Source organism: Podarcis muralis, chromosome 1 (genome assembly GCF_964188315.1).
Source record: "Podarcis muralis chromosome 1, rPodMur119.hap1.1, whole genome shotgun sequence".
NCBI classification, from domain to species: Eukaryota; Metazoa; Chordata; class Lepidosauria; order Squamata; family Lacertidae; genus Podarcis; species Podarcis muralis.
Genome location: NC_135655.1, coordinates 85620744 through 85648391, shown reverse-complemented (window position 1 = coordinate 85648391; position 27648 = coordinate 85620744). Strand labels below are relative to the sequence as shown.

The window sequence follows — 27648 nt, the reverse complement described above, 5'->3', positions numbered from 1 at the left end:
GAAGCACCACTTTAGCTAATGGGGCCTCCCGTTGCCGCTGTGCCGCCAGAGCACGATTTCTGTTCTCATCCTGAAGCAAAGTTCTTAACCCGAGGTACTATTTCTGGGTTAGCGGAGTCTGTAACCTGAAGCGTATGTAACCTGAAGCGTATGTAACCCGAGGTACCACTGCATGTGTGGGAGATCAGCAGCCAAACCTAACAAATACATATTCTTGCTAGTCAGCATGAGAAGGGGCCAAGTCCACAGAGCTGTATTGCTAATGGGCAGATACTCAGACCATAGAAGGGGGCTCTGTGTGGTGTCACTTCTGCTGCTTTCCTGGGGAGGAAGGAGCGTATAGCATTTCTTGTTCTTCTCTCTCTTACTTTGACCAGTGTGGGATGCAGACATGCCTTCACTTCCTCCAGCTTTAGGCACATGCCTGAAGCTGGTTATACTGTAAATATAAGTATTTTGCCTCCATCGTTTTTACTGGTGCCATCGCTGTGAACCAGTGCATGAGAACAAAGTAAGTAAATCTTGTTTTCAAATTTACAAGTTGTTGCCTGCTTCTCTGTTAAGTGAAGGAAGAAGGGGGACGCCAGCTTACTTCATAGCTGGACTTGCTCAAAACAAGGTTTTAGAGCGTAATTCCTATGCTTTTAATTTTGCTGCCAAGGATGGAATTCTGAAACAGTCCAACCTACACAGCCTGGAGGGAAGGCTGGTTGCAAGACCGCTCTGAAACCACCTAACTTCGCCACAGCAGCAGAACAGTTCTCTCAACCCCAGAAACAAGCACACATATGAGGAGGCAGAAGGATCTCCTGGGTTTTATACACTGTGCAATACGCAATTCTATCTACCCTCTATTATGTGTATTGTGGGGTGCCTGGACCCTCTCTTTCTAATTCCTGGGTGCCAGGTACTGGATTTTGCATGTTAAAAAAGAAGCCAGGCTGGCTTCCCATGTTCAGGAAATCATGTTCAGAGGAAGGGGTTAGGCTGAGTGCCTTGTTCCTCTTCTAATTCCTGGATCCAGCACAGATTCAAATGTTGGATTGCCAGGTCAGCCTGGTCATGGCCTGCTAAAATGGCTCTTTAGGGGACACAGGGAGTGGCTCTGTGCCCCAGAGGGCAACAGAGGGACCCCTCCCTCAACCCCAAAATAGTTAGAAAGACAAAAGCCTATGCAGTAGACTTTTAAGAGTTTTTGCTGCGATGTGAGAAAAAGTGTCACTCTGTTAAAGTCAGCAAGCTGGAGAGAGGGTCAGAGCCACGTTCTGGAGCATGCTTGATTTCTATTTGAATCCAAGGCTGCTGTGGCTATAGGGAGAAGCAAGAACCTCTTGGGGTGTCAATGCTTTGAGCCCCTCCATCGTAGGCTCAGGTTGTATATACTGTATGTATAAATAAACCACATGTCATAAAAACATCGTGGTCTCTATCTGCACCTCATTTCCCAAGGAAACACGGCCCCTAGGTGAGTGCCCAGACCCTGGGATCTCACACTGCTCAGACATTGGGGTGACCAGTAACAATATCTAGATACCTATTTCAGGTATCACGTGATGTAAGCACCTGTTATGAAAGCTCCTGCTTTGACAAACCTCTTTGAGCTTTTAAGGGTCAGAGTCAAGTAAAGTTTGTCCTGGACTGGACAACCAGGTTCCTGGTGATTGGTCTCAAGCTTCCCTCCCCAGGGAGGATTTTGAGGCCTTGTCTCTGGTTCCAGGAATTCCAATTTGATAATCTGAAAACATTGCCTGGTAGAGGGTCACACCCAAATATCAGGGCTCCCACAGACTGACATGACTACTCTTCTTTGCAGAGGATTACGGATCTCTATAGGGACAACCAGCTTTATGCCTCCCCCCCCCCCCCCCACGCCGCCCTAGATACGCAGGGTCCTGCATGGGTCTCATATTATCTGAGCAGGAGTGAGCAAAGAGGAAATGGCTGCATCACTTCACAATTGCATCTCTCTCTGGTGCATCTGGTCCAGAGTAACCCTGCTCTATACGGGGCAAGGTGCTTTCAACTGGATCGATGGTATCCATCCAGTGTCTCTCATTAAAACGACCCCCTCTCAGGAGGAAGGCGGCGGGTCTCTTTACAGAGGCGCAGAGGTGGCGGCGTCACAGCGACGAGGGCAGGGAAAGATCCTTGGAGAAATCAGCGGTTTTTACTACGACGACTAATCCCGGTGGCGGGTCCCGCGAGCGTCGCCTTGCAAAACGGAAACAGACGAAACACCAGGATGAAAGCGGCTTTGTGGTCCGATCCGGGTCGATCTCAAACTCGGATCAAACGGATCCCCCCCCCCACCTCCCCAGGACCGGAGGGGGACAAAATCCCTCCCCTCCCCTCGGATGGTGGCCAAGAGGGGTCGCTCCGGAGGCCGCCGCCGCCGGCTATCCCGGGCGGCCCGCAGCCATTGCCCTTTTAAGGGGTAGCTTGAAACCGCGCCTGGGCTCCATGTTTGTATCAGAAAATCGTGAAGAGGGAACTCCATGTTGTAACAAAGTTTCCTCCGCCGCTGCCTTTTTCTTTTCCCCCTTTTTTGTTTTGTTTTTCCCCTTTCCCCATCTCCCCCCGCCCCTCCCCCACCCTTTTATTTTCCCCTTCCGTTTTCATTTCCTTTTCTTTTTTAAAAAAGCTCCCCGCCACCAAAAAAAAATACCCCACCACCTCAACAACAATCTGTTAACTCCTGGAAAATTCCTCAAAGCGGCGGAGACACAATTGGAAGGAGGGAAGAGAGAGGAAGAGAGAGAGCGCCCTGCCCTTCTGGTCTAATGGACAGCGGGTCCATTATCACCCAGGTTAGCAAGGAAGAGGTGAACACGCCTCTGCAGGAGAAAGGTAAAGAGACCCGCGCGAACTGCCCTCCCCGAGGGGCAGAGGTCAAAGACGGGGCCGGGAGGGCATCTTCTCGGTGCCCACCTCCAGATCGCCAAGAAACGGGGCTGGGGGCCACTTGTTCCCATAACGCGCCACCTCTTCAGCTTGACAGATCGGTGACAAGGGAGCTTAGGATCGCCTTGCGCGCGTCTATAAGCGGGTGTAGCGGGGTGTTGAGGGAGCCTGCGCGCCATTCTCGGACGAGCAAATCAATCCACGCCGGCCTCAGGTTCCGGTGGCAGGAAAATAAGAGTGGCCAAGCCGCTTTTCTGGCGACGCGCGCTGCCTCCGGCTGCGCCCCCCCCCCCCGTCTCCCCATTCTCTTGCGCGGATATATCGATCCACAGTGCAACGCCCTGGTGCGTGGTCGGCCCAAGAGGCAGGAAACCTGTCCGATTTGTTGCGTCCAGTCCACCTCTGCGCCCTGGACACGGAGGCACCGAGGTAGCGAGCGCGGCGCGTTGCACACGTGTATGTGTTGTCTGTGTGTATTGGCTCTCGAAATAACCGCCTCGCCCCGTGGGGTTGGAGGGTGCCCTGAAATGCTGGATTGGCGCAGTAGCTCCTTCGAGTTTTTATTTCCTTAAGGGCTTTGTGGGGTGAGGAGAAAAACTGGGTGTGTTTTTTTGGCGGGGTCCTACTTCCCTTCCCTTTTATATTCTGGATCCTATAGCTTTCCTGCCCCCCACCCCGATTTCCTCACTGTGTGTGGCATTATTGAGCGAAGAGGAAGCTGTGCTTCGGCAACAGGCTTCATTAGGGAGGCGTATAAGGCATCCTCTTATTGATTTTTACAAACCAAAAAACCCCCACACCCTATATCCTGGATGCATCTCCCTCCATCTTTCCCTTTGCGTGTTATGGGGCAGTTGTTGTTGTTGTTGCTTTAGAGGATTTTAAAGCGAAAGTGCGTTTTTCACCGGTGAGGTTTTTTGGGTTCAGCTGTTTGCTGCTATGGGAGATTTTGAGCAGGGGAAAGCCCCCTTTGAGCAGGTGTGGGGCGGGCTGCACCCAGATTTGTGCCAGGTGTTAGTAAACACACGTCTGTAGGAGGAGTCTTGTTTGATGGCGCCAGAGATGTTAGATAGGGAGCTGTTCCCAATTCAACATTATTTCAGGATTGAGACTCAGGGTGGCTCTCTCTAACTCCCTGGAGATCCAGAGATTTTGCCTGACTTACTAGCAAGAGCAGCATTTTCTTGACCCTGGGTGTTAGCTTACACCTCCCTTTTTTCCATTCTAGGTGAGGCACACGTGGGCTCACTAGATAGGCGATTATGAAGGAGTTGCTCTGATAGGGCTGAGGAAAGATGCCATTCCTAGCACCCTCTCTCGGTGCTGGGTGAGTTGTAAACATTGCTGGTGGAAGGTGGGGGGAGTGGAATAGCCCAAGATGGTGTGAGTGTGGTGTGGTGTTTTGCTAGCTGCGTTTAGCTTTTCTCCCACTGCTTCCTGGTGATCTTGGCTCTGTCGGAAAGGAAGCTGGCTGGCAAGGTTAAGAAATCCTGAGGCCTTTTCACTAAGAAATTGGGGCATTTCTCGGGTCAGATGTGTCGGTGGCGGGTGAGAAAGGGGATGCTGCTCCCCCATGCTCATGTGCCCACTTGGACCCATCTGCTTTCGGCCATCTTTAAAAACACAACAACAACAAAAACGCCTTCTGGCTGAAGGCAGGTGGGGTGAGTTGGGTAGAGGCAATGCCATTTAGTAGAGAGCGCTGAGAGAGGTGGGCCAGTGAGCTGACCTTGGTGCAAGACAATATTTGTTCTGAATGGGGGAGGCACAGGAATTTCTCTTGGGCTACTAAGATATCTGACAGCGGGTAGCGGTGGTGCAGAAAAGGGTCTGCAGCAACTTGTAACTCCCTCAGCCAACTTTTGACCCAAACAATCACATATTATAGCCCCACCAGGGGCTCAGTAAACGTCCTGTTTATGCTGCCTGCCTGCAGCTCCCAAAATGAGGTGGGGGGTGTCATCATGTACTTGGCAAAGGTTAAGGGACCCCTGACCATTAAGGTCCAGTCGTGGCCGACTCTGGGGTTGTGGTGCTCATCTTGCTTTACTGGCCGAGGGAGCCTGTGTACAGCTTCCGGGTCATGGGGCCAGCATGCCTAAGCTGCTTCTGGCAAACCAGAGCAGCACACGGAAATGCTGTTTACCTTCCTGCTGGAGCAGTACCTATTTATCTACTTGCATTTTGACATGCTTTCAAACTGCTACGTTGGCAGGAGCAGGGACTGAGCAACAGGAACTCACCCCGTCGCAGGGATTCGAACCACCGACCTTATGATCGGCATGTACTTGGTGGGGGATGATAAATGGCTGGTGTTGTGTGTATGGTTTGATGGGTGAGAGGTTGGGCATGAGCAGGCCTGTGTGACAGGGTTCTGGGGTGCTATCGGCCTTCCTTTTCATTGGTGATATTTTGCAAACTCTCTGTCTGAAGCAAGAAGGTAAAGCCTAAAGCTGGCGGTTTATGCACAACAGGGATGGAACAGAAAAATGCATCCTGGCAGACATGTATTTGTGGGACAGTTTATGGTAATTGCAGGTTGGGAGACTGCTGTGGTGCTCAGGTCTTATTTGCAAGCTTCATATAGGTTTCTGGCTGGCCACTGGGAGAAGATGAGATGGGCTTTTGGCCTGAGGCACCTAGGCTCTTCTCGTGTTAACTGTTCTGAGCAGGCAACCAAAATGAGGGCTTTATCTTGCCACTGTATGTGGCTGGCCAGTTGTGTTTAGCTTGGGCCACACTACAATCTGTGGGGTACTGAGTTCTAGCACTATAGCTGCCATATACTGAGTTAAACCACTGGTCCATTTGGCTCAATAATGTGTTCACAGGGATGGTCAACGTGGTCCCCTCTGGATATTGGTGGGTCCTTAAGCATTCATCAGCACCAGCCTGCATGGCCATTGGTCAGGGCTGATGGGAGTTGTAGTCCAAAAACATATGGAGGGCATCATGTTGGCTACCATAGGTCTACACTGTCTAGCAACAGTCCCAGAATTTCAGAAAGAGATTTTCTCCAGCCTTTTTTTTTTTTTTTTTTTTTTTGAGAGGTCAAGGGCTGAATCTGAAATCTCTCTGATGCAAAACATGTCCTCTGCCCTTGAGCTGTTCTTCTTCCCTAAAAGATTGCCCATGAACCTGATGTGGAACAAAACAAAGAGAGGGAAGAGGCTGTAGCTCAGTGGTAGAGCATCTGCTTTGCATACAGAAGGTTGCAGGTTCAATCCCCAGCATCTCCAAGTAGGGCTGGGAATCCCCACAAGGCTGGGAGAGCCACTGCCAGTCAGTGTAGGCAGTGCTGAGCTAGATGGGTCAAAGGTCTAACTCAGTATAGGGCAACTTCCTAGATTCAATTCCTGGCATAGAATCAGAGAACCATAGAATTGTAAGGTTGGGACACCGAGAGTCATCTAGTCCAGTTCTGAATCTCAGCTAAAGCATCCTTGACAAAAGGCTACTCAGCCTCTGCTTAAAAGCCTCCAGTGAAGGAGAGTCCACCACTTTCTGAGGGAGTCCATTGTACTGTCAAACATTTCTTATTGTCAGAAAGTTCTTCCTGATGTTTAGTTCGAATCTCCTTTCTTGAAACTTGAAGGCATTGGTTCGGGTTCTACCCTCCAGAGTAGGAGAAAACAAGTTTGCTCCATCTTCCAAGTGGAAGACTTTTAGATATTTGAAGATGGCTGTCATATATCCTCTCAGTTTCTTCTTATCCAGGCTAAACATACCCAGCTCCCTCAACTGTTCCTCATAAGGCCTGCTTTCCAGACCCTTGATCATCTTGGTCGCCCTCCTCTGCACATGTTCCAGCTTGTCAATATATCCTTCCTAAACGTGGTGCCCAGAACTGGACACAGTATTCCAGGTGTGGTTTGATCAAAGCAGAATGGAGTGGTACTATTACTTCCCTTGATCTGGATGCTATACATCTGTTGATGCAGCCTGGAATTGCATTAGCTTTCTTTGCTGCTGCATCACAACGTTGACTCCTGTTAAGCTTGTGGTCTACTAAGACCACATGTACTACTGGCAAGCCAAGTGTCCCCCATCTTATATTTGTGCAGCTGGTTTTTCCTGCCCAAGTGTAGAAGCTTACATTTGTTCTTACTGAAATTCATTTTTATTAGTTTTGGCCTAGTTCTCCAATCTGTTAAGATTGTACTGAATCATGATTCTGTCTTTTGCAACATTAGCTAACCCCAGTTTGGTGTCGTCTGCAAATTTGATGAGCATCCCCTCAATTCCTTCATCCAAGTCATTTATAAAGACGTTGAACAACAACCGGCTCAGGACAAAACCCTGCGGCACCCCACTTGTCACTTTTTCCAGGATGACAAGGAACCATTCGTGAGCAGTATTTGGGTTCGGTCAGTCAAGCAGCTACAAATCCACCTAACAGTTACCTCATCCAGCCCACATTTTACCAGCTTCTCCAGTTAAAAGAGTAGCGGGGAGCAGGTGGTTCCTGAGGCCCTGGAGAGCTGTTCCCAGTTAAAGTATGCAGTACTGGCCCTGTATGAAGCAGTGACCTGCAGAGTCATGTCTAGACACAGGATCTTCAGTAAAGGGCTCAAAGGATGGTTCTGCTTCCAGTGCAGACACTGCTGGTGGCAGATGGTATGTGTGTTAATTCACCTCCAGATAGCCCAAACGTTCTTTATTTAAAAGCTTTGCCCTATTTTAGAGGATTGGCTGTAAATCTAAATGTCACATGAACACAGAATATAGCAGACTTCTCTTATTGCCCTCATACAGCCCCCTTGTTCTTGAATCTAGACCTGCCAATGCGATTCTGGTTTCCAAAAGTGCCACACAAAGTCTGTAGTAATGAGATCAGAGGAGACGCCCAAGAGGCTACACTGTCCATCCAAGCGGAGCTGGCTGCCTTTTGTGAGTGGAACAGTAGCTGACCAAAGAGACTCTTTTTGTAGGTTGCCCCTTAAGGAGCCTGTTCCAAAGGTGTGTGTGTGTGTGTGTGTCCAGTGGTGGAGCTTCATGCTCTGACACAGGGGGTGGAGAGCAGGCAGGAGCGGGGCTGGCGGGCGTCCTGGGGGTGTGGCGCCCAGCACAGGCAGGGGGACAGCAGCGATGGCACCCCACCAGGATTGCACTGCCAGGGGCGGTGCGCTCCCCCCGCACCCCTCTTCCTCCGCCAGTGTGTGTGTCTGTCCCTGTCTCTGTCTCTTTCTCTCTGTGTGTGTGTTTCAAAAAGTACTTTATGAATTTTAATGGGGAAGTGCCCATGTTTGTAACTCCCACTCAATTCCTGTTCTGTTTCCTCTTGCTTGACCAGAAAGTTGTTTAATGGCCAGTTCTGTCTCCCACCTTCTCTAAAAGGTGATTAATCATTCAATACAGTTCTTTTACCTGCTTCCATAAGTCATTCTCTTTCTGTGTCTCAGCCAACTTTCAAGCCTCTAGATAAGCTTCTGTAGCCTCTCTTCCCACACCACACTAATCTAGCTCTCCGAGTAGCTCTGCCTATTATGCTGACTTATGAGTTGTGGCAGAATTCGGTGCTGTTGCACTGCAGGCTGAGCTGCAAGTCAGGAAGTCCCCAGTTTGAGTCTGGCCTCTGCCACAAAGTCACTAGTGGGCCTTTGGGGAAGGCCTCTCAGCCCCTCAGGATCTCTCCCTACCTGCAACAGTGAATAGCATAATACTGAATAAACCTTGCAGGGGTGCTGAAAGGGTTACAACTGAGCAAAGCATGCGAAGTACGTTGAAAGCGCTATGTTAAATATTATTTTAATAAATTATCAGATAGGGTGGAGGAAGCTGCTCTTAACCTTCCACCACAATATGCTAGTTTATCACATGGCGTTTTTAATGTGAAAGGGCATTAAGCTACAAGATCCTCATCTACATTCTGAAGCAAGCGCCCCAGAGTCCCACCACCTCAGTCTGCAGCTTCATTCTACACAAAGTGTGTAAGGATGATAATAATAACCTGTGAGCCGCCCTGAGACCGAGTATAGGGTGGTACATAAATTCAACAACAACAACAACAACAACAACAACAACAACAGCAACAACAGCGGCCCTCCCGCTAAGTACTAATGTCCTAGGCAAGTTGATGTTGGAACCCTTAACTGATTGAATTAACCTCCCTGTCTCAGCCCAACCTGCAGGAGATGATTATCTGCACAGTGGCAGATTTCATTGAGAGTGTGCCATTTTCCCAGTCCAATATGGAAAAAATAGAAATGTTGTTGGGAGATACTTGATAATGCAGCAGTTGGCATACTATGTAGGGGCATTTCCCAGCTTGATGCATGGCAGATGTTTGGGACTATGGCCCCATCAGTCCCAATCAGCATGTCCATGTTGAGCCCAAGGCTGATGGGGGTGGTATGTCAAAACATCTAGAGCAGGGATAGGCAACCTAAGACCCGTGGGCCGGATGCGGCCCAATCGCCTTCTCAATCCGGCCCACGGACGGTCCGGGAATCAGCGTGTTTTTAAATGAGTAGAATGTGTCCTTTTATTTAAAATGCATCTCTGGGTTATTTGTGAGGCACAGGAATTCGTTCTTCTTCTTCTTTTTTTCAAAATATAGTTTGGCCCACCACATGGTCTGAGGGATGGTGGACTGGCCCCCTGCTGAAAAAGGTTGCTGACCCCTGATCTAGAGGGCATCAGGTTGAGGAGGACTGGCTAAGACAGAGAGTTCAGCATTCTTCTAGGTCTGTTTAGGTCCGAGTTGAAGAACCTGAGGTCCAGCTCCGAGGCCCTTCTGGTGAAGTTACAGGGAATCAGGCAGAGGGCCTTCTCGGTAGTTCTGTGTACCTTGTGGCAAACCCTCCCATCAGATGTCAGAGATAAACAATTACATGACTTTTTGCAGACATCTGAAGGCAGCTCTGTTTCAGGAAGCTTTTAATGTTTGATGTTTTGGTGTGTTCTTTGATATCCTGTTGGACGTTGTCCAAAGTGGCTGGGGTACAATAATATTATTATCATTATCATTACCTATGAACCTATGGATATTACCAGACTACAGCTCACACAGTCACTCACCATTGGTTGTGTTGGCCAAGGCTGAAGTCCTACACAGTGTCAGAAAAGTACTGTACTTGGTTGGGCAAGGCTGCTGTATTTCTAAGCCCAAAGTATAACTTTCACTTTTGTTTACCAGAGCATTGAAGGTTTCTGTTTCCATTAAAATGAAGGAATGTGCGCGCTCTCTCTCTCTCTCTCTCTCTCTCTCTGTGTCTGGGGGGGGGGGGCTGTGTCTCTCTGTCTCCTTCAAAATATACCAAATAGCAGAAGCACAATTTTATGTGCTGTTTACTAAATAGTAGTAAGTGCTTCTCACATTCTCAAAGTAGTACATTTTGTATTTCATAATTCAGTTCATTAGTATGGCAAATATTTCCCTTTCCCCACAATATGCCACCCCCACCTGCCACCACTGCCATGCCTTCCAAATCTTCAGACGCTTTGTATCTCTGATTGGGATGGCCAGGGCTTTGTGCTGCACTTGGACTCACCTCAGGTAACTCCTATCCCCTTGATCATGGTAATTTGGTCTCCTCCTCCTTTCTCAAGCCAACCAGGTCAAGTGATGGGCTGGGGGAAGGACGTGTGTCCTTGAAGGGACCTTTTCAAGGGTCATGTATGTTTATGTGAAGCAGAAAAGCTGTCAAAAGACAGTTGCTTCTCTCTATCTTAAGCTGCCTTTGCCAACCTCATTCCAGGGCTGGCCGGGGGTGATGGGAATTGTAGTCCAAAACATCTGGAAGGAACTGGGCTGGCAAAGGATTAAATGATCTTCCAGACTTGTTTACATCCAGCCACTCTCTGATTATTGCATTCCAGGAAAAATGATATTTGCATCTCCTTCTATGGGGATTTTTATTAAGAATCTGGATCAGTGCCTTTCAGGCACAGTATAATTGTAGGGGCGATTGCCTAAGGCCAAGGAATTGAACTGGATAACACCCAAGATTACTACCAATAGTAATGAACAGTTACTAGATGCAATGGTCCATGTGGGTATCTGCAAAGCAACCAAATGGACAGAGCTCCATGCGATAAACCTTTTTGTAAACCTCCACACAGATTGCGTGGGTTAAAAACTTAAAGGTCTGCCACACAAGGAGTTGCTTTTAGAAATTATTTTCATCCTTCATTTCTTTTTTAAAAAAAGATATTCCACTTTTTCTCCAAGCTCAAGGTGACACACATGGTTTTCCTACTCCCCATTTCATCCTCACAACAAGCCTGTGATGTCAGATAGTCTGAGAGCTAGGGATTGGCCCAAGGTCAATTAAAACCCTGGTCTCCCAGGTCCTAGTCCAGTATTCTAACCAGTACACCACACTGGGTCTCGGCTTATGTACAGCTTATGACATGCCACTCCACTCACACGAATTGCATCGTATATAAATGGAGTCTTTGTTGCTTAGGGAAAATTTGCAGACCACCTGGGTACATGGTGGACTGTTGGGAGTGGGAGCTCATTGGGACACAGTGGTCAGCAGGACACCCTGCACAGTTTTTTGTTTGTGCGCCCAGCACTGTGAGATGAGAACTGAATACGAGACTCATTCTCACATTCATAGCTCAGCATTGTCTACACTGACAGGCAGTGGGTGTCCAGGATTTCAGACAATAATTTTTTAACATTTGAGGTGGCTAAAGGCAAACTGCTGTTCCATCTGACTCACACTGAAGGTGGGAATGATAATATTGGCCTGCCTTACAGGGCTGTTGTGAGAATTACTTAGAGGGTTTGTTTGAAACCCTTTGAAAACTTGAAGTATGCTATTAAAATATTCAGTACCACTATTATTAGACATAAGTAGAGCAGCAGGAATCTTGTGAGGCATCAACAAACTCCACATTCCTGTGAGTCTTTCAGCACTCTTTAATCTCATCCCTCAGTAATTCAGCCTTTTGGTTTCCCAAATGTCACAAATGTGTAGTATGACAAACTCAAGATTTTGTTCACCAGCACGCCCAAGGACTTGACTGTCCCCCAGAATATTGAGACAGTGAGACTCTTTTATTCCCCCCCCCCCTCTCTCTCTCTTTCTTTCTTTCTTTCTTTCTTTCCCTCTCCCTCTCTCTCTCTCTCTCTCTCTCTCTCTCTCTCTCTCTCACACACACACACACACACACACACACACACACACACACACTGCTTCTCTACCCTGCTAAGAATTCTGACTGTGGAGCATGAATTCTCAGGGTTCCTTGACGGAATGGTTGCTGCAGTGGAGTGGTCAGTGGCCTAGCTGGATCCATTTGCTTATTGATTTCTTACCCCGCCCTTCAGCATAAGGTGGTACGTTACAACAATTGAACGTACAATTATAAAAAATAAATAAATTCAATGATAAAACACAGCTTGTTGGGTCAGAAACTGGGCTTGCCTGCTTTTATGTCTGAAGTGTAAAAGATAAAGATTTTGTTTTCTTTTGAGTGCACAGGGTTTAGTCTTCTAAGGAATCATTATGGTCACCTGCTTTGCGTTCTGCTCTTAATGGGATATTGCTTTAGATTTGCATATTTCACCATGGGGACATAATTTGACATAGTTCTCTGAGGCGGTGCCACCTTTTCTTTTGATTTCTTCCCCCCAGAAACAAATCTGTGGCATCTGCTGAAAAGAGTGGCCATGAGCCAGATGTGGAACAACAAAAACAAAACGAAGAGAGGAAAGGGGCTGTAGCTCAGGAGTGGAGCACCAGGCTTGCATTCAGAAGGTCCCAGTGTCAATCAGTGTAGACAATGCTACTCTGGACCAGTGATCTCACTCTGTATGATGCAGCTTCTTATGCATCATTTTGTTATCCAGCCTGGGGAAACTCAATGTATCCACACCATCCTCTTACAATAGCAGTATTCTGGTTTGCATTGGGAAATCAGAAGTGATTTCTCCCTGGTGATTTTTTATTTTTTTGGTAAGGATCTGATGTTACAGCAGGTTCTGAGTTGGGATGTTGTTTCTCAACCAGGATGGCAGGTGGTGGGGAGGTGGTGGAGCTGTGCTTTCCTTTTTGCGGGGTGTATGTGACTGTTTCACAAGTGTCTGGCCAGTGACTGACACATTGCCTTGCATTTATGCTTCAGCAGCTGCTCAGTATTCAGGCTTTGAAGCCCCAGCAAATATTCAGGTGGTGTTTTGTATTCATGTTACGCGTCCCAGGTCTCTCTTTTCCCTTTCTTTTTTAAAAGGCTGTATAGGTGGTTAGCTGAAACTGCTTTACCCGGCCTTCTTGTTTAAATACAGAAATGTGCTTTTAACAAAAATTCCCCAACAGCAGGGGCTAAAAAGGTTGTGCTGTTTCCTTCCGGTTGCCCTTGACAGTAAAAAGAACAACAACCGTGTTGTTGCAAAAGTGAGGACCAAACAGGAAGAGGGATAGCCCTCCCCCTTGCTGCATATTTACAATGTATATCTGCCAACCAAAGAACATGGTGTACCTAATAAAATATGCCAAATGCAGGGATGGTGATTAAGTATACAAGACAAACAGTTCTTGAGATTGCAAATACGCTGGCATAGGAACAATGTGTCACCTCTGGATCAACATGTCCAATATTGCCATTCTGCCTTCTGACATCTCACTGCTTGTCCTGAAACACCATTTGCATAACCTGCAAACTACAAGTGGGCATTAATGCATAAGTCACTAAGGTAGCCTGATGCTGTTCTTCCCCTACTGCTGTTCTTTCTGTATTTCTGTACTCCCCCCCCCCCCCAGTTAAAGACACTTGCTGCAACTGACCCTAAAGCCAAACCTCATGCATATGTGCCCCCACTGCTTTATGGGGTTTAGGTGGCAGGCCGCTACTCTGCACACAGGTTTGCTGCTTTTCAGGGGTGCCAACCTGTGCCAAAGATTGAGGGGCCCAGATCACGCGCACGACACCATGCACCCAACGGGCAACCAGAGGGCGGAGCTGAATGCAGTAGCCGGCAGCTCCTCCTCTCTCACACTTGGCAGCCAGACCTTGAAGCTACACTTGGCACCACACTCGGCCTCCTCTGTCTCCTGACATTTGGGAATATTGGGGGGGATTCTAGCCCCCCTAAAAAAAAATTATTGGAGAGGCCAAAAGAGCTCAACCCCCCTGGAGTTTGTGCCCCTGCTGCTTTTACATCCGTTTTGGCCCTCACTGTGGTGGTAAACCTGCAACTGAACTGTGCTCCATTAGCGTGCACATGGGAGCTAATATACAGTGGTACCTCAGGTTAAGTACTTAATTCGTTCCGGAGATCCATACTTAACCTGAAACTGTTCTTAACCTGAAGCACCACTTTAGCTAATGGGGCCTCCTGCTGCTGCTGTGCCACCGGAGCACGATTTCTGTTCTCATCTGGAAGCAAAGTTCTTAACTTGAAGCACTATTTCTGGGTTAGCGGAGTCTGTAACCTGAAGCGTATGTAACCTGAGGTACCACTGTAACTTGAAAGCAAATCAATCAATCAATCAATCATTGTGCCTGGAAAGCTAGCTTGTCTGAGAGAAGTGTAGGCTGGAACTCTTCACCTTGACATTTAGTTGTCTTTCTAGGCATATATTCCCCCCCCCCCACACACACACACGAAGAGAGGAACGCTTAGTCATCATAGGCGCCGACTCCATGGGGCTTGAGGGGGCCCGAGCCCCCTCAAAAATTCGATTGGGGGGGCTCTGCCCCCCCAATAATCTCCGGCGCCCCTCCAGCAGAGCGCCATCGCCGCCCCTCCCCCAGCCCAAAATGCACAGGGAGGGGCGGGCTGCATGCCTCCTGCCCTCCCTCCCGAGCAAAAGCTCCACCCAATTTCCTTTGGAGCTGATTAATAGGCGCAGCACGCTCTCCCCTATTCGCTCACGAGGAGGCGGCACCACTTTATTTGCATATTCATGAGCTTATTTATTATTCATGAGCTTTCCCGGGCCCCCCCAATATTTTTTATAAGTCCGCGTCCCTGTTAGTCATGTAAGCCTCCACCTACAGCCTGAAGTGGTACATCTCTGCACCCCAGCTGCGTCCCCTCAGTGAGAGCTCTGAGATGCAGAGAAGCAATACCCTTTTCCTCCTTCACACATGAAAGATAATATATGTGAGCACAACCAGCAAGAGATAAAACTGCAAGACGTGTGTTACCTCTGGCTAGTCCTTCCCTCCATTTTTTGTTTGTGCACATCAATTTATGACCTTACTCGCTAAAAGAGCTCCACACATCATCTTACATGCAGCAACGTAGGGCCGACGGCAACTCTAGATATCTGAAGCCGTGTCTTGTGCAGGTTCTTGGTTCTCTGATCTTGCAGGATTTGAAAGGCTGTCCCCCTCTTTGCCTACACTTCGCCCGCTTGCACCCTCTTCAACCTCTCCCTCATGGCTACTGACTAATTTTTGGAGAATACCTGTTTTTGTCTTTCACATGGTGTTGAGGCAGTTGTTCAAAGTAAAGGCAGAGGAACCCACCTTGACGCAGGGTTGCATGAGCCTTCATTGCGGCTTCCATATAGCTGGCTAAATAGCTGGCTCAGATGCCAGTTCTGCCCTTGTCCACCCAGCTCAGATTTCTTCCCCACTGATGACCACAAGAAGAGCCCTCCTGGATCAGGCCAACAGCCCATCTAATCCAGCATCCTGTTCCCACAGTGGCCAACCAGATGCCTATGGAAAGTCCACAAGCAGGACATCTCTCCCCGCTTGTGATTCCCAGCAACTGGAATTCGGAGGGCAATACTGCCTCTTGACACTAAAGGTAGAACATAGCTATTGGGACTAGCAGCCCACAGTTCTCCAGGATCTCAAGCCAAGGGGACCCTTCCCCATCACCTGCTGCTGCCTCTTTTCTTTATAAAACCAAAGGTGACAATAATTGAGCCTGGGACCTTCTACGCTCAAGGCAGGTGCCCTGCCAGTGAGCTATGGCTCTTCCGTTGCATCTCGGGATGTTTCCGGAATAGCAAGAGCTCTGTTGGTTGGGACTGGCAGAATTGGGGACCTGGGACAGCAGGGAGCTGAAAAGGCAGCCCCTGCAGAGATGGGGATTGCAGGAGGGCCTGCCAACTCCCCGCCCCCTTGCACCTCCTTGCCTGGCTGGCTTCCTTGGCCGCTTGCTCCCAGCCCACAGCTTTGGCGTCTTAAGATCCAGGCCGTTCCAAGAGGAGAATCTCATTATCTGGGGCCCGGATTATGGAGCGGGAGCTGCTCACAAGCAAAGGGATTAGATGTGAAAGTGAATTTAATCCAGAACCTTGGCAATGGCATGTGATTAAAAACTCCTCAAGTACTCCAGGTGCCTGGAGCATGTGTGTGACAGGAGAGAGATTGGCAGGTGGCAGGAAGAGCGAGACCAGATTTCCCATCGGCCCAGACCCAGAAGAGGATGTTTGTGTGAGAAGTAGGAAGAGAAGATGGGGTGGTTTGTGTGTTTTGTTGTTGTTGTTGTTCTGATAGGCAAAAGGAAGGGGCCCCTGCAGCACATCCGTTCTACTGAAAAAGCCAAAACCTTGGAAATAATAGCAAATATTTGAATCCTGGCAGGTCTTATACCAGGTAGGATTTGAGCCTTTTTAGTTGGTTTGTTCCTTCACTGCCCATCCCATTTGTTCCTTCACTGCCCATGTCTATGAGGTGTCGGATGACGAGAGAGTGCAGAAAACTCTTCTCGGTCTGCTTTCTCCACACCATGCATAATTTCATAGATCTCTGTTGTCACCTTTTCTCTAAACCAAAAGTCTCCAGATGCTGCAACCTTTCCTCGTGCTCCATGCCCTCGATCATTTTAGCTGCCCTTTTTTTGAACCTTTTCAAATTCTCTGCACTCCATTTTGAGGTGACGCAACCTGAACTGGATGCAGTATTCCAAGTCCGGTTGCACCATAGATTTCTACCATGGCATTATGATATTGGCACTTTTGTTTTCCTTTCCTAGTGCTCCCTAGCATGAAATTCACCTTTTCCTCAGCTGCTTTCATCCATTGACCATTCTGGTTCAGGGCTGATGGGAGTTTTGGAGTCACATCTGGAGGGCTGCAGGCTCCCCACCTGTGTCAGAGCAGTTGGCCTGGCTATATTTGGCACCTCCCGCCTTCCATCTTCCTCTCTAGTCGGCCGGATGCATGGACCTCTCTAGCTGACAGAACTGTGGCCTGCTTTTGGTGATGGGTTGACTTGGATGTCTTCCAAGGACCTGTGGCTGATTCTACTTCCCATGGTTTATTCTTTTCTCTCTCAGAATGGCAAGTGTACGTTCTTGACCTTGTGCAGGAAGCCACAGCCAGTACTGGTTCCATGGCAGATGTGTCCTTCTCATACACACGGTTGAAAACGCACCTGCTCTGTGCACGTGCAAAGTGTTTATTTGGTGTGCACCTTAAAACTACGACCCACAAAGGGGAGGGAAAGCAAATATCACTTGGGCCAGGAAGCTCTTGTTGTTAGCGCCCCCTGTTGAGATTTTAAGACACTTGCAGGAGTTTTCGAACTGTGTTTAGGGCACTTCTGCAAAGGGCCAAAGGGATAAGATGGACAAAGTGCAGAGTATATTCAACAGTGACCCAATCTGTACCATGTCTCACCTGCAAGACTGAGTCTTATGGGCAGGGCTGTGGAAAAATACCTCTGAAAAAGCCAGGCATGGGAGCGGGGAGAATAAAGACAAGAGTTTGACAGGACAGCACTCCCTTCTTATTTATACTTATCTCTGTCTCCCCCCCCCCTTCATCGCCCTCCCCTCCTTCTCATGCAGGTGCTCAGAACCCATCACCTTCCAAGAAGCCCAGGAACCGCAGCATCTTCCAGTCCCTCTTCTGCTGCCTTTGCCATGACAACTCGGAGCCTATCCCTGTCAACAACAACGCCCCACTCCTGGTGGAGGAAAATGGATCGGTGCCCAAGGTAGGCCCCAGCTGGCTGGCAGATCACTTGCTTGAAATGACCAAGGGAAGGGTTAAGTATCTAGTGGGGCAGGTCAGGGCTGGTTTCTTGGGTGAACTGACATTTTAGACTTTTGCTGGATCTACTTTCGGTTTTTGTGTATGTGTGTGTGTGTGTGTGTGTGTGTGTGTGTGTGTGTGTGTGTTTAACCGCAACCCCAAGATCTACCAACCAAAGCTGGGTGCAAAAGACAGCTTTGGAATTAAAGAGCAGGGGGCCTTTGAGCCTAGGAATTAGTTTTCAGCACCAGAAGTGAACGGACCTCATAGCCCTTTCGCCCAAAAGTTAGTTTCTGGTTAGCTTCCTTCGTTTTAGCAGCCTAATTTCGATGTTGCCATTTTGCTGTTCTCGCTGATAAACATTTGGGGAGTAAGAACCCTTGTTGATCCTCTACAGATGACCCAAAGATCTACCATTCAACCCTGATCTGCCTTCTGCTCACCCCTCCCTTAGGGCAGCAAACTTGGTTGATTACAGGAGTTCCAAGATTTTACAAAAAGGAACATTGCCTCCCTTTCCCCTCCAACTCCCAGTCTCTGCTTCTCCCCATCCATTCATAGTTGTGATGCTTTTTTAAATTTCATTTTGGGCAAAATTCCCAAGCCTTTTGAATGGATGCAAATATTTTCAGTGTCAAAACCATTCAGGCCAGGCTGCAGCTAGGAGAGTGCTTAGAAATCTTAATGGGCTTGGTCATGTGGCAAGATGAAGCCCCTGCGCACCTCGCAAGAGACTTGGAGTGCACATTACAGATCATTTAATATGCATTAGTTACCCTTTTCCACACATTAACTGGCCTCTCGTCCTTGCAGCGAGGGCACTGGCATTCTGCAGAGGCAAGGTTTCCACCTTGGTACCCCAGGCATCGGGGCAATAGACCTTTACATTTCCCTTTGCTGTAGGAGCTGAGGCCGGCTGAGCTCCTCTCGCCCATTTCCACCCCCCTGCTGGCCCTGTCATATGCCCTCTGCACTCCCTTGCTGAGCTCAGCAGGACCTCCAATGTGCCACATGACAGGTAAGGGAGAGGGGGGCAGGTGACAGGATGGGGGGAGAAGGAAATGGATGAGAGCCCCAGATGCAGCTGCCTTGAATTAAAAAAAAGGAGAAGCAAGAAAAGTGTGTGTGTGTGTGTGTGTGTGTGTGTGTGTGTAGGGCTAATGATTAAGAAATGCAGAGCTCTCCAGTTACACAAACACTGTGCAGACATTTTATAACTATGGAGTATGAAAACAGACAAATAACCGATGAGCCACCCCCAAAGGAATAAACACAATTTTCTGCATGTGAAACAAGCAACATTTGGTGGCTCTCCTAGGCAAATCCACGACTAGCTTTTGTCTGTTTTTAATCTTTGTAGTGCTCTGATGTTTTAAGGATTCTTAACTATTGGTACAACATGGAGCTTTTGCATTTATAGAATCATGGTATTTGGAAGGAGCTCCAAGGTTCATCTAGTCCAACCTTCTGCAATGCAGGAATCACCGCTAAAGAATCCCTAACATATGGCCATCCAACCTCTGTTTAAAAACCTCTAGTGAAAGAGAGCCCACCCCCTTGGTTAAGTACTATTTAAGCCCTCTTCTTGTTTGTCCTTTCCAGGTTTGTTGCTGGGTTAGATTTCCTCTTTTCATGAAGCCGGGGGCCTAAACACATGGCAGGATGCTTGGGTTAGGTTGCCATCCAAGTTAGGAAGAGCACTGGGGGCTTTGTTAGCCCAGCGCTGCTGAGCTACCAACTCCTTTCAAACAGGTAGTCAAAAGTCCAGTGGATTCTATACTAGAGCATCTTGATCCTTGTCACTAGTGCCCTCTGGTGCCCAGTTGTGTAATTGCAAATGTCTGTGCTTTGTTTCAGAGCAGATCCTACTCCCACCCCAATGTCACCCCAACGCAGCTCCTCCTCCTCCCCAGAATAGAATTTGTAACTGCAGGTTCACAAGATGGGGAATGGATTGGAAATTTTTTTTAAAAAAAGATGCTCCAGTCCCCAGTCCCTTTATCTTGGTGCTACCTTGGACTACATCATTGCTTTCCAGGAGAACTGTGTCCAAGGTCTTTATACCAGCCACAGCATCCCTAAATACTGATTTGAAGACTTGGGAGTCAGCACAGGTTCTGAGCCCACCATCTCCACTGCCCTGCTAGCTGCCAGCTTCCCTTACAGCAGGACTCTGTGCCCTACACTCCTCCTCACAATATTTTCTCCTGTGTGTGTATGTGCTTCTGCAGGCTACTGTCAAATACCTCCTGCCAGAAACCAAGCCTCAAGATTCCAGCAAAATCTGTGTGGTCATTGACCTGGATGAGACATTGGTACATAGCTCCTTTAAGGTTAGTCCTTTCTCAACTGTTTTGCACACAAACACCCCACTGCCTGCTCTAGCCTTTGTTGACTCTCCATCCAGACAGCTTTATTTATAAATTTTAAGAGAATTTATAATCCACATCCCCACTATTTGGAAATCAAGGAGGTTCACATGATTATCCTCTCCTTAGTGCAGAATCCAAGACACTTTTAACTCCTGCCTCTGTCCCTTTAATGACTAGCGCACGCGCCCCCCTTCCTCCGCTTCCCAAGTTTGGGAATAAAATCCAGAGGTGTCACTCCCACCTTTCTCTTCCCTAATACAATATTCTCATCCTTCTGGACCAGAGCTAGGTGAAGCACCTACAGAATGTGTAGCTCCATTTCTCAGTTTGCTCATCCTGAGTTGCACCGCATTTTAAGTGCATTTATACCTAGCTGTCTTTAGTTTCATGATATAACCAGGCTGCACAATTTGATATTTCCCAGGTAATGGAATCTGCCGTTCAGGTTTGCAAAATCTGGAGGGATTTTTTTTGGCCATTACCTATTCTCCTACCATGACAACATTTTTAAAAATGTAATAGTTTCTCTTTGTTGTAAGCCACCTTTTGTTATTGGGTAGCATATAAATCCTGGAAGTAAAGGCCTCTGGATTCCTTTCCTGGCAAACCCAAGAGCCCTGGTTGTGCTTTGCCCAGAAACAGCCCTCGCTACACCGTACGGACCTTGTGCTGCCTTTCAGCTGCTGGTTAACCAGCTGCCACCAGCTCTTCTGGAGCAGTGGGTAAGGCAGCGGTGAGGAACCTGTCCCTCCAGATGCTGCCAGACTCCCACCACCGCTGACCATTAGCTCTGCTGGCCAGGAGAAGGCTCCATTTACCACTCTGTAAGAGAGGAGCCATCTTCAGCTCCTGCTGCCAAAGATGTGTGCTAGTGCCAGTTGCCCTGAGAGACGGTGGCAGGTGGAGAGGAAGTACAGTGTGAGGGAGCAAAATGGCTCACTTGCAGGAAGCACCAAAGTCTAGAGATGGCCTTGTTGCAGAAACCTAATCTTATATGATGGGAGAGTACGGCTATGAGAATCAACCCTGGTAGTGGGGAAGATGTGAAGAGCAGAGGAAGCCAGCAGAGGAGGTTTAACTTCCCAACTCTCTGTCCCTTCCCAGCCGGTGAACAATGCAGATTTCATCATCCCAGTGGAGATTGACGGGGTCATGCACCAGGTATGGATGCTGCCGGGAGTGCCTAATGGGTAAAAAGAGGGGTTCTGGTATTGGCAGTGCTATTCTCAAAAGGGGGTTGCTGCATTTCATAGCTGATATTAAATCGCCATAGGTGACTATGAGGTAGTCGCTGGTATGCAGCGCTCAGGAAAAGGAAGGAAACCGCTTGGAGGTCAGTTGTGGTGGAGGATGGGGCTGAGCTTTTGCACCCCTTTCGTTCATGTTTGCCATCCCTACTTAGAAAGGCAGTGGCCAGGTTCAAGTAATCCAGGATAGGCTGTGAATACTGCAGTCAGCCTGTTCTCGATTACTTGGCCTTGGAGGCAGCCAGCAGCACCAGTCAGGATGGATACTACAGCTCCGTACCATCAGCCTTTGAAGAGGAACTTAACCACTGAAGACACTTTTCAGGTGCTTTGAATGGTTCCAGGGTGATCTAGACCAGCCATACCATTTTATATCACACACTTTGTATCTCAGAGGGGACATGGAGTGCTGCATGTTGAAATGTAGGAAGTAAAGGAACTTGTTCTGATGTACCAAGTTGCCCATGCATGGGAGCCAGCCCCAGGATACTGGGTGGAATCGGGATACTAGATGAAAAGTCATAGAGCATCTTGTCTTGGGATGTGTGAGATCCTAGAATTGGATTCCAAAGGCTAACAAGGACCTCTAGAGCCAATCTTTCATGTAGGCCTGGATAAACTATCCTTCACAGAAGTTTCTCCAACCTGTATTCCTTTCTGATGTCCACAAGCCATCTTGATAGTTCACATCAGTTGCCAACCTGTCCTCAAATACTAAGAACTAATCTTAAATCTGTGTTGTATCCTCCTTTTCCAAATTCTTCCCACTGAAGCTTTGGAGACTGGCTGTTTTTTGTCGCACTTGCAGCCAGACATATGTGTTTTGGACTCAGGCGTCTGTACCTGAACAGCCGCATGTTGTGGTTGAGTCATCGCTTAGGGGACAGAGCACCTGCCCCAGATTCAGTCCCCATCATCTCCAGTCTGGAAGGATAATGTGACAAACACCCCACTCCCCAAGCCACTGCCAGTCAGAGTACGGAGCACTGGGCTCAATGGACAAATAGCCTGATCTGGTATGAGAGGCACCTTCCTAAATCTCTGTGTGCTCCTTGGGCAACTTGTTCCACCAGCCAGCCTCTTCTTCCACTCTTGGGGCTGGGGGTTTCTGATGCTCAACCTAAACCTGCTGAAGAGAAGAACAACATGGTACCCGTGGTATTCGCTAGCCAGGAAGACTGGGTGGGGACTCCCCATGCTTCAGCTAGCTAGTGAGCGGATTTGTGCCCTGCGACTCCACCTCCATACTCTCCCTTCCCCTCCCCAGGTGTATGTCCTGAAGCGACCGCATGTGGATGAGTTTCTACGACGGATGGGTGAGCTCTTCGAGTGTGTGCTCTTCACCGCTAGTCTGGCAAAGGTGAGATTCTCCTCCTCCCACCTCCACACTGGAAAGAGTGATTGTTGACTTCAGACTCCTCCCCTGCTCCTACCACACCCAGATAGTGGGCTCATTGGGGAAACTTGAGGCACTGGGAAGAAAAAGCAAGCTGCATTGGGCAGGCAAGCACTGATTTTTCTTCTGCAGTGGATTGTCGAACAGAAATACAGAGCCCTTCATCCCTACTGTAAACTGGAGTAGAGAGGTTAGCCTCCCATCCAGGATTAGAGCTGAATTAAGTCATCAGGAGAGGACAACTTTTTAAAGTGAGTGCGTTGCAATAAAGCATTTGGAGGAGCTTGAATGTAAAACATGAGCACTCCGAGGAAAGGGTTTGCAGCGATTCTTTTCCTCTAACCTAGCCCCCGTTCTTCTACCTGGGCAAGGGAAACTGGCCGAGAACCCAGGGAATACGCACACTTACCTGCTGGGATGGAAGAAACAGAAATCTAATCATCAGAGGAAGGTGATGCGGGCTTCTGTGGATGCAAGTGGAGCAGTTCCATCCTGCCCCATCCCTTGCAATAGGCACGCACACCTGAGTGCGGTCGAACTGACTCTCCTTCTCCTCCCAACCCCAGTATGCAGACCCCGTGGCTGACCTGCTGGATAAGTGGGGAGCCTTCCGTGCCCGCCTCTTCCGCGAGTCGTGCGTCTTCCACCGTGGAAACTACGTCAAGGACCTCAGCCGCCTGGGCCGCGACCTGACGCGGATCATCATAGTGGACAATTCGCCTGCTTCTTATGTCTTCCACCCAGATAATGCTGTAAGTGGCCAGGTAGCCATCAGCTTCCTGGCTTTTGCTGGGAATGCGGAGCGGAAGGAGGGGGTTGTGTAGGCAGAAAACTAAAAAAATAAAAAGCTGTACAGGCTCACTTTCTCCACCCTGCTGCCCAGAGCTGCATGCTAGAGCAAAGCTTAAAATATACAGGTGGAGAACAGAGCAAGGGGGGACCTCAGTGCAATGGCGCACGTGCCCATTCTTTGGGATGACCTCTTGCACTTGGCTGCAGGCGCACTCCCTTTTCCTCTTCACCAAGCTGGTGCCGTCCAGCTCTTTTGGACTACAACTCTCATTGGCTGCGGCCGAGGGGAGTTGGATTACTAGGATCACCGTATTTATTCAATTTATATCCCACCCTTCCTCCCACAGGAGCCCAGGGTAGCAAACACACCTGTAAGAACCTCATTGAAAAGCATTTTAAAAATAGCTAAGAACAACCACACTCTCTCAGCCAGCGGTTGCCGGAAGCGGCATATTTCAGACATCACATGCCTGGGGTAAACAGGGATGTTTTAAAATTGCTCCGGAAAGAGCTGGAGGGGGCCAGGTTGGCAAAAGCAGCTCTACAAGATTCCCCTTACATTTGGGCAAACACAGTTTATGCAGAGCTGCCTCAACAAAAGGCTGAGGGAGACTCTGTGTGTCTGGGCTGCTCTTGCACTAGGCTGGCATTCTTCCATTCCCACAATGCACCATGATGGGGAGAGTGGGGCCCTGCTTCCTGGTTTTGGCCCCACTGTTCTCACTGTTTGCACACTGGTGGCAGCCAGAGCAGTGTTCTGGGCTCAAAGCACGCCTACCTACAACTCATTATCATTGTTGTATGCATTACGTACTTGCCTCCTAACCGCTTCCCTTCTCCCACCGTGGCAGGTGCCTGTGGCTTCGTGGTTTGACAACATGGCTGACACAGAGCTCCTGGACCTGCTGCCGTTCTTTGAGAGACTCAGCAAAGTGGACGACGTCTATACAGTGCTAAAGCAGCACCGGACTAGCAGCTAGTGACCGCAGGGGAGCTTTGGGCAGGGGAGAGGAGAGGAGGGGTGTTTGCCCGTCTCAGCTGCTTCCCTTTCATTGAGCAGGACAGCCTGCTCCTTCCCTCAGCCTAGCCCCTGGCAGCCTCAACGCACAGTGCAGAGCACAAGAAACCCTGCAGGGGGCGTCATCAGAGAGCGCTTGTTTCCGTGGTGCAGCAGGACAGGACCCTTCTCTCTCAGTGTCCGAGTGTGACCTTCATCTCCAGAGAGAGGAAACCCCTTTCGACGCTGTGTTTTTAACGGTTTGCCCCCTTGAATAATGGGCTGAGGAGACTAGGACCTCAGCCCAGTTTTCCCTGCCCCTCTCATACCAAGTGGGACCAAACCTGTGGTCCTTTCTCCTCTAATCAAGGGGGGGGGGGACCAGAACCCTACCCCATTCCCCTGCCACCAGGTCGGGGGTGCTACACAAGAACCGGTCCCAGGTACCCACTGCATCTCGCCACTGTTTGCATCTTCTCCTCCTGTTTCTTTATTAGGTGTTGAGGCCTAGGTTTCTGGGCTTATAAGTGTCCCAGCTCTGTTTGTGGTGGTGGCGGCCACTGACTTGACTGGAGGCAGGGAGAGACCCCAGGTGGGAAGTATCTGAGAGAAGTTGGGATGGGGAGACGAAAGAGAACAGGCAGGACTCAGGGTGAAGCGGGAGCTGGAAAGATGTGGGGAGATACAAAGTGGATCGAACATTTAGAGGGACTCTGTTGCATCTTGTCAAAGAGAGAGGGCATTTCTGCTTCATAAAGACAGGCCAAGCTGGCGGGTTTCGGCTAAACGTTTGAGGGGTCCTAAACGTTCCCATTGTTGAATAAGTTTTCTCCTTTGGGGTGCATACTGGATTGGAGATGTTTCTCCCTCCCCTTGGTGGAGAAAATCCTGATCTGGAGTTTTACTTAATTTTTTGGAACTGGTAGCAACCCAACAGAGGGGAAAAAGAGATACTTGATGAGCAAGAGGGAAGAAATTGGTGTGTTTGGGGAGGAGAGAAGCTTTTCTCTGCTGAGATGCAAGATAAAACTAGCTCTGTCAGTTTTGTCAACAGGTTCCTGTGACAGGTGCCTTGAGAGGGGAGGGAGTGACCAATCCAGTGGTTATACCAGCCCCAGATCGCCAGCCTTAACCCCATTCTTCATTCTATCTGGAGAGAATGCCTGAAGCTTTGATTTCTTGGAGCAAGAGAAAGATGGTTCACAATATCAATCGCTAGTAGAGAAGGGGGTCTGAGATGAGAGATGGGTTTGTGAAGATAGCTGAGAGGAAAGTAAGCGCTGCTGGTTGATCTGTGCTAGGGAGGAAGGCCGCCACCTTGAACAATCAGGTTTGACCCAGAATAAATTCTTCAAAGACTCTGAGGCTTAAGAGTGTGGGTTGGTGACACTGACCTGCAGTACCCATGTATGACTCACTCCAGTTGTCCTCCTTGATGCTTTTCTATATTCTACGCCAGCCCTGAGCTTTTCTTCCTTCAGCCTCTGGCTTTTCCAAGGCCTATTCTTCAGCTCCTTTAACTCAGCCCTTCCTGTGACCATAAATCACATATGCATAGGCCATACAGGGAGAGGGGTCAATCTCTTTCTCTGCCGCTGTGGGTTTATTTGTTTTCCTCTTATGCTGTAGTGCCTTCAAACCTAACAAGGCATTGAGGTGCAACTCTTGCCTTTGGGCTGTGGTTGGAATTCTCCTCCTGGACTTTTGAGGCATGTGGGGGAAATTGTGCCTTTTGGAAGTGATGGGCCTGTTGGTATCCTAAAGAGACAAGAGTGGATGGATGCACAATGCTGGGTTGTGCTGGCGGCTGGAGCCTCTGTTTCCAATGCTTTGCCGACAGTCCAGCCACTTCAAGCTCCCAAAGGTGGTTTTGGCCAAAATCAAGCTGGCCGTTCCTTCCCTTTGAACCATATTTTCCCCCACTTTGCCCAGCAGCTTAGAAAGCCTGTTTTTTAAAAGGAAAGAGAATCTTTAAGTCAGAGTAGAATTGCCTTGGTCCTCTGCCAATCTGTTCTGCAAGATAATGGATTTGCCTTGGTTTCTTTCCAGTGCCACTCTGAATTTGCCTTAAAATGTTTTTTGGATACAAGAAAACCTTGTGCCTTTTTTTTTTTTTTTTTTACTATTGTTCTTGGCTGTTTTGTTAAGAAAGGACATGATGCCAGGGCTCTTCAGAGCCTCAGCCCATTCAGGATGGAATGTTTCAGGAATGGGGCAGGATTTGGCTCCTGGAGTAGCCCATTGAGTCAGAGCAGAGCGCCATGCTGAACCTCACTGCCAGGGTGCAAGCAAGCAGTCCTTTGCAGCAAACTATGACCTTCTATTTAAATCTTACTAAATTGCTGTTGTAACATAGTTGAAGTACCTCATCACTGCCAGATTGGACATTATGGGGGATACTGGATGCTTAGAAACCTTTGAGCATGGGGTGGCATTCATTAACACAGCAGCTGGGAACCTCTGCCCTTCCAAATGCTGTTGGACTTCAATTCCCACCAGCCCTGGCCAATGGTCAAGGTAGATGGGAGTTGCACTCCAGCAACAATTGGAGGGCCGTTCCTGCTTCTAGCAGCTACTGCAGGTGTGGGGAGACTTTGCCCCTCTAGATGTTGCTGAACTACAACCCCCAGCATCCCTAGCCACTGGCCATGCTTGTAGCAGCTGGAAGGCCAAAGCTTCCCCACACCTGAGCTGCTGCTGGATTTATCCTTCTGGAATGTGTAATGTTTAGTATTGCCAAATTTAAAGCCAAGCAATGAGAGCAGGCAGGAGGGAAATATCTTTTCAGAAAAAGTTTCTTGTGTATAAACTTTTTTTTCAGTGGAACAGTAAAAATAAGACTACCACAACACACACATACACCTCCGCTCTCCATTGAAATCCCAAGCGTTCCCTAGAAAGAAAATGTTCTTAAACAAAAAAAAATCCCTCCTTTTTCTTTCCTTTTTGTTGCTTGCATATTTGTAGCGTTGATGCCAGTAGGATGCAGGATACCCATTATCCATCGTCGTTCCTTGGGATGCCTGAGGAAGGTTGCAGGTTCTTACAT

The 27648-nt window shown here is 48.6% G+C and overlaps 1 protein-coding gene across 2 annotated transcripts; it reads left to right on the top strand.

The window, feature by feature from the left end:
- Positions 1-2640: 2640 nt before the first annotated feature.
- CTDSP1 (CTD small phosphatase 1) lies at positions 2641-25961 on the top strand. 2 transcript variants are annotated; one of them, XM_028742155.2, is made up of 7 exons: positions 2641-2847; positions 17609-17757; positions 20027-20128; positions 21272-21328; positions 22682-22774; positions 23377-23562; positions 24454-25961. In XM_028742155.2, exons 1-7 carry the CDS (start codon positions 2781-2783, stop codon positions 24580-24582), a joined length of 783 nt encoding a protein of 260 aa, XP_028597988.1. In that variant the 5' UTR covers positions 2641-2780; the 3' UTR covers positions 24583-25961. The 2 variants fall into 2 exon arrangements, with proteins under 2 accessions (XP_028597988.1, XP_028597996.1); XM_028742163.2 differs by lacking the exon at positions 21272-21328.
- The last annotated feature ends 1687 nt before the right edge of the window (positions 25962-27648 follow it).

Coding starts and splice junctions, on each gene's coding strand:
- CTDSP1 (XM_028742155.2), top strand. CDS start 2,781: ATGGACAGCGGGTCCATTATCACCCAGGTTAGCAAGGAAGAGGTGAAC. Junction 20,129..21,271: donor TGGTACATAGCTCCTTTAAG/GTTAGTCCTTTC, acceptor GTCCCTTCCCAG/CCGGTGAACAATGCAGATTT. Junction 22,775..23,376: donor TCACCGCTAGTCTGGCAAAG/GTGAGATTCTCC, acceptor TCCCAACCCCAG/TATGCAGACCCCGTGGCTGA.